At 31.0% G+C, this 7,351-nt stretch overlaps 1 protein-coding gene across 1 annotated transcript; it reads right to left on the reverse strand.

Annotated features, from left to right (window-relative positions):
* Positions 1-1,044: 1,044 nt before the first annotated feature.
* Positions 1,045-3,950, reverse strand: LOC122498290 (arylphorin subunit alpha-like). The gene is made up of 5 exons (XM_043605973.1): positions 3,668-3,950; positions 2,788-3,552; positions 2,376-2,692; positions 1,932-2,290; positions 1,045-1,846 (listed from the first exon to the last, which is right to left on the reverse strand). Exons 1-5 carry the CDS (start codon positions 3,881-3,883, stop codon positions 1,449-1,451), a joined length of 2,055 nt encoding a protein of 684 aa, XP_043461908.1. The 5' UTR covers positions 3,884-3,950; the 3' UTR covers positions 1,045-1,448.
* Positions 3,951-7,351: the final 3,401 nt, after the last annotated feature.

Raw genomic sequence — 7,351 nt, forward strand, 5'->3', positions numbered from 1 at the left:
ATTATTTGTTTAGAATGTAGTTAGAATAAATATTTGAATAATTTAATATATTATCTACCAAAAAATAGTAACTGAAAAATCGTACACTTTAAGCTGAGTTTATAAATATATTTATTTTCCACTTTCGTTAATTTCATGCAACAAATATCTAAACAAACTTTTTCTAATTTAAATGCGTTAAATATAATTTCACAGCTCTTTGACACACACTCTTTGACACTTGGAACGATTGCATTTCGTTTCCTGCGCATGCGCTGACATATCCCACGCGGGATATCCCACACGGGATGACCCACGAAAGAAAACTTTGCATATCCCGTGGATATCCCAGGGACCTCCTAGGGATATCCAGTGGATGTCCTTGAGATATCCAAATTTCCGTCCCGTGAGATATCTCATGGGATATCCCTGAGATATCCTAGGGATATCACGGGATGGAAATGGAATAATCGCGGGAAATCCCGTGCTGTGAGGGGTATTACCAAGCTATAGGATGCAAAAATCCAGGCTTGAAAATAATTTAATAATTAAATTTTATAGTTATAATTATAACAACAAGTATTGTTTTTTTTCATTTATTGGGACGTAACAAAATTTTGTATTTATTTTTAAAATAATTACCAGCAAATATAAATGGTTGTAAATAATTAATGTAATGTAATATATTTGATAATAATAGTTATTAATAGTATAATGTGTATTAATAATATTTAATAGCAATAATTATAGTAATTTTACTAATAGATTTGCTAATTTATTATTCTAATACTATAGGGAACGGTGGTCTAGTAATAATCTAGTGACTTTGATCTATTCTCTTCCTCCATTTTGTTTTTTCCACTCTTTCTAACCTGTTAATTGAAGAGAGAGAAAGAAAGAAAATTGGAGGGGAGAATCACAAAGAATAGGTCGCCACCAGATGGCGTATTGCAGTTTAACCGTTCCCTATTTTGTTGGAAAATTAGGATTAGAAAAAATGTGCAGTGGGGAACTACACAAAATTGAGGTGATGGAAGGTTGTAAATGACGGTAGATTCATAGAAATTAGTTCAAAAATTTATTTATTAGTGAAAATTCACTATTTTACATAACAATCTTAACACTGGTTCATAAACCAAGTGTAAAGCTCTTTTTTAAGTCGACGAGCCATTTTGCTTAACTTAACCATTTCAGTCCGTAATTGTCAGTCATGAAACAAGTCAACGAAGACCATTGAATCTCTCACTGCTATTGACTCTACATTTTTTTACCGTAAATTTATATTTTACATTATTTAAACCTATTGTATTTTTCTACTGGATGCTTGGAAATAATAACATTATTTTCAAATTATAGCTGATGTAATTGACTAAAATGAAAAATTGCAAAAGAAAAGTTTTGATAGATGATATGTGCAAGTGATTCTATTTTCATTGGGAATTGTTTCGTTTTTGTCAGGCACGAAAAAATTAATAGCTTTCGCTCATCTCTTTCATGTGGTAGATCATGATGTCCTTGAAGTAGACATTGGGCATGGAGAAGAACCATGGTTTCACTGGTCTGTCCAATGGATAACCGAATGCCTTGCCGTCATAGTAGAATTTACCGTAGATGGGGAATTCGTATTCTTTGCCTTCTTCGAATGGATAGACGTAGGCGAAGAGTCTGTATGGCATACCTTCCTTCTTACCCTTGGGGAGGAGAAGACGGTCTGGGAATCCGAATAATTTCTCGCTGTAGGTAAATGGCTCGTTGCCTTCGGCAGCCTTGACGATCTTCCTGTAGTAGGTCTCGAATGATGTGTAGTCATCAGATGTGAAGGTTGATTCTGTGCTCTTGCGTTCAACGTTGTTCATTCCAGTCTTAACTGTAAGCAAACAAGTATTTATAGAAGTCATTCTTTATGAAGAAACTTTTGTAATATTTTGTAACAAGAGGTAGGCTAAACTTACGGCGGTATTCGAATTTGTCGAGTTCGAAGAAGTTCATGTAGTTTCTTTGGAAGTAGGTGTATTCGTCGTATTTCTCGCTGAAGTATGCGGGTCCAAGGAAGATCTTGATCATGACCTTGGTGTCCTTGTCGCTATTGATTCCAAAACGGTAGGTGAATGGTTTATAATTGAGACGGAGTTGTCTGGCTTTAACGTTGAAGACACGTCCTTCCTTGAAGCTCTCAACGGAAACGGCGTTGTTGATGGTGGCATCATAGTAGTCGAAGAAGGTGACGAGTTTGTCAACATGGAAGTTCTCGATCTTGACTCCGGGGTAGTACAATTCGTTGTAAGAGTAGTGTTTCAAGTTCTCCTTGTAACTGTTTAACAGATGAGAATTTTGAGTTTAAAATTTTGAAATTCTGAAAGTAATAGTAATAATAGTAATAATAACTCTTATTTTACCGTTGGAAGAAGTAGAGAATTCTGTCGTAGAGTTTGTAGAACATTGGGTCTCTCAAGCTGGTACTGAAGGTCATGAGGGAGCTTGGGATGAAGTCCTTCTTGCAAGTGTATTTGTTGTTGTAGTCGAACAAGTTCCTGATGATGTATTCGTAAGATCCGTAGTATTTGTAGTTGAATGTGTCGAAGTTTCCTTCAATCAAGTTTCCAAGGATGTTCAAACCTTCTGGGGTGTAAATGTTGTATTGCTTGCCAGTTTCATCAACAACGAATCCATAGTCGATGGCTTCATAGATGCGGTTTTCCTTCAAGTCGATTTGCTGCAAAGGGAGCGGAATTAGTAATTGCGGTTCTTTAATACTGTGAAGACGTTTGGAAGTTAACAAAGAATTTTTGGCAAGTAAAGGGTTATTACCTTCAAGTAGTCTAATTTGTATGGTGGGAAGCTGTACCATTCGTCACGTTTGGGAACTGCGACACCGTTGGAGTACATCAAGTTGGAGTAGAAGCCGGGGAATTTGCCCTTGTACCAGTCGAATGGCTTCATTCTTCCCAAGTCATTGGAGAGACGTTCTAAGTAGTAACGAGCCATGATTTGTTTGTGGAAAAAGTAGTAGAATTCACCACGGAATTGCTTGGGGACTTCGTAGTATTTGGTGTTGACCCAGAATGGGAAGACCATACGGAAGTAGTAGTAGTAGCTGTTGAGACCAATATCATCGAAGAAGTATGACATTTTGTATTCTGGATAGTAGCATTCTTTGCATGACCCGGTATAGTTGGAGTAGACCATGTATGTGTCAGCAGAGTCGCGTTTCATTCCAACGTCATAGTTGCGGTAGTTGGCACCACGGCTCATTTTAACTTTCTGTGCTTCTTGAATGATTCTGGAGTCGAAGTACAAGTATGGGAAGACTTCATATGGAGCTGGAAGACGGACGTATCTGCAATCGCTTCTGTAGATGACGGCAGTATAGAAGGCGTTCACAAACATGTATTTGTTGACATAAAGACGTGCCCAGCAAGCGGTCTTGTAGAAGGTTTGGAAGTCCTTGGCGGTGTAGAAGAGACGATAAAGGGACATCATGTCCTCCATCATTTCATAGTTGTAGTATGAGAACAACACTCCGCGTTCGAATTTCCTCTCCTTGTATCGGTACAGGAAGTCTTGTACAACAGTCTGGAAAAAATAAAATATTTTTTAAAAACATTCTTCAGGTTAATTTTAGTTTCATGTTTCTTAGATTTTTGATATTTAATTTTTTTTCATCGAATTAAGAACTGTTTATATTTACCTTGTCCGTGTAGTAGTCCATGTTGCTTCCGATGTCATAATTGCGCCCAAATTCAAAGTATTCGGCATCAGTTAAAGCGTATTGGTCAACGTAGAACATAAGCTCGAAGAGTTTCTTCTGCTTATGGAGGAAGTCCATGTCCGCAGTGCGAACATTTTTGTAGCCTTGTGCAAAGCACATAGCTGAGAGCACCAACACTAATGATAGCCGCAACATTTTGGTCGAACTATGCACCCTTTGGTAAATAGTTACACTTCTGCCAGCGGTAGGCAGGAAGATGCTGTTTGGACCACTGATCCTGGCTTTTATACCAAGAAATTTTGCTCAAATCTTGTTAACCTGTGACCTGTTTGATAAAAACAGTTGCCTGATTTTCAAATCTGTTACCACCTCCTCCGTGTATAATTTATTTTTATTCTTGATACTGTAATGTCATTCACTGCACAAAATTATAATTAATACCGAATTTTTATCATTGCAAACACAGTGTTCACCTTGTTCACGAATTGCAAATTCTTCTAAGAGAGAGAGGATTTTTGGTATGTTCTCACAGTATAGTTCAAAATTAAGAATTTTCTGTTCATTTTTGCTTTTAATTAATTTTCAGTAAATTAAAATTTCATAAATAAATTTCTGTTTAACAAAAAGTTATAATAATTTTTTTAAATTCAGTAAAAAATATAATTAAAAAAACATTCTTTAAGAAATGAATAAAGTATCTTATTATAAGACTAATGTAAATAATTAAAATTTGTTTATATAACAAAAAAATTTTGTATGACTATTTTACTTTTATTTTAACTTGGTTAAGTCTGACTTAATCCCCATTTTTTGTAGTTTTATTTAATATTTTATTTGTTATTATTAAAAACATATTAAAATTAATATTTAAAATTTTTTAAATAGAGTAAAGCTGTATTACTATTTTTTAAAATGATTTTTAATACGCCATTAATTACAGCACTTTCCTTTTTTTAGTTTGTTTTATTTATATTTAAATAAATTCTCAAAATTAGTAATTAGCAATTTGTAAAGTATTTGTAACAATTTGAAAATTAAAAAAATTTAATTTTACTCTATCAAGTTAATTAATGATAAATAATGTTTTACTGAATATTACATAAATTTAAATTTTTTTTAAAATTCAAATAAATATTCTTCTAAACAAAACATTTATTTTTTAAAATGTGTTTTTTCTAAGCATTAATTAAAAAATGTACAATAAAAGTTTTAAAAATTAGAAACAATATATTAAAAATATTCAAAGTGTTAATTGCTTCAAAAAGCAATTGGAATAATTTTACGTTTATGTACTATTTTTTTAAACATTTATAATAATCATTTTCACATTGAAAGGTTATTTTCGTCTATTTTAAATTTAAATTTTAAGACAGCTATGAACAGAAAACAAATAATTTTTAACTGTTGTGTATAGTATCAAAAATGTCATGCAAAACAATTTACCTATAGTTTAGTTGAAACATCCATTAAAATCAATAAAAGTTTGCAGATTTAAAGAAATTTTTTTACTTTTATTTAATTTATATATCAGAAATTCAGAGATTAATAATTTAAATCATCTAAATTGTAATTAATAATCATTCAACTCTATAAAAATATACACAGAGAGAGAATAAATATTAAATTTTGTAAAAGTATTTTACAATTTGTGGAAAAAAATGCGATGAAGCAAAAATTTTATATAAAAAATACTAAACTTTAAAATTTTGCTTTGTCGCATTTTTTCCCTGATTTGTAAAATACTTTTACAAAATTTGATATTTATTCTCTCTCCGTGTAAAAGAATGATTAATTATGTATTTGATAGTTTTCATATTATTACATTCTCATCACATGAAAAGGTATTATTTTTTTTGAAGCATTAATATGTTTTTTATTTACTCTTTTAATTTCAAAATGTAAGAAAAAATACTCTACTTAAGGAGGTTCTTTGGCTGCTACTTCTTCGAGTGCGCTTTAAATTTGGTAAAAAGTTCACAACCCTTTGACAGGGCTAAGTTTTGAGTTATTCAAGTTCAAACTTTAACTTCTACATGCAATTATATTAAAAATTAAAAATATCACCCACAATATCTCGTTCTTTGACATGGAAAGGGTTCTGAAATGCTTACCACATTTAAATAGTGTTCACAAAGAAACATTTCTTTAAAATTTGAAGAAAATTTAACGAAAATGTTTAACACGTACTTTTTTGTAATAGGCCAATTATTTAGAGATGTAATTAAATTCTAAACTGGAGAGATCTTTGAATGCTTGCATACGTTTTATTTATAACTTACCAAAAAGAGAACATATTTCGAATTATAGGATTAAAACCGGTTTATTAAATGTTGCAACCAGAAGACAGTATTTCATGGGAAATTTACTATACTCTGTTATTAATAATAAAATTCCTGAGTATCTTTATGATTTTCTTTGAATTCAAGAATGATAAAGAATCAATTAGCGGTAAACTCCGAGAAAGAAAATCTGTATTAAAAATACCCTTCCATTGCACCTCTAAGATGCAGAAAACGTTTATAATAATTATAGATGTGTGAGACTTTGGAATAAGTTACCAACTAACATTAGAGATGCTTCGAGTCAATTCATTTTTAAAAAATTATTTTTTGATTTCTTATTTAAATGTAACAACAATTTGTTTGATGTAACATATTGGTAAAATTTTGTTATTTTTTGATATACTTTTTAAAAGATTTGTTATCTTTGTTAAATGTTTTTCAATATACAATTTTATAACTTTTTTCGCAACTATATTAAATACCATTTAAAATATAATATACTTATTGTTATCTACTGAAATAAAATTATTTATTTTTATATATATATATATATATATATATATATATATATATATATATAGGGGAGAGTCTTCAGTTGTGAGACACCTCCAGTTGTGAGACAGTCAATTTTTTTTAACATGCAATATTAAAAAGACGATTGGTTTATATAAAAACATTTCTTTTTATATGAGCCAACTTTTTCGTGTACGCCGAAGCGGATATATAAACTGTTTTTGTTAAATACCAACACTGTGTGTGATAATCGACTAAAAAGCGTTTTTTCAATAAATGCAAAGTACTTTTTTTCCAATTTAATTAATTGGAAAAGGTAAATGTAATGAATTTTCTTTTAGTGTTTTCCTTATATTTTGTGATGCAATATTGCATTGTTCCAATCTACGGTTGAAAATAATTTAATTTTCCTTTTTCAAAATAGCGCCAATTTCTGGGTGTGAGACACAGCAAATCACTAGTTGTGAGACGGTGTCAAGACCCATCTGGGCAGCCTAAAAAATACGACTTTGCAGGCATACTATTTAAATGTTGTTTTGATTTTTTTTCTAGTATTTTTGGGCATGTCAAGTGGAAAAAAGTCAATTAATTCAGCGGAAATCAATTTTAATGCTCTTGTTGAAGCTATTAAATTGTGTTTATTTGATAGTCATACTTTGGCGAATAAATATTATTATTTAGTATATAATAATAAATATTATTAATATATTTAATTATTTCTACTAAACATAACGTTTTATGTCAAACTTATTAAATTTTAGCAATTTTACCTTTCCAACGGTGTATTTTATTTACAATTTCGTTTACCCGTTTACAATTTACGGGTAAAAAATGAAACCCGTCTCACAACTGGAGACTCTCCCCTATA

Source organism: Leptopilina heterotoma, unplaced genomic scaffold, assembly GCF_015476425.1.
Source record: "Leptopilina heterotoma isolate Lh14 unplaced genomic scaffold, ASM1547642v1 Lhet_145, whole genome shotgun sequence".
NCBI classification, from domain to species: Eukaryota; Metazoa; Arthropoda; class Insecta; order Hymenoptera; family Figitidae; genus Leptopilina; species Leptopilina heterotoma.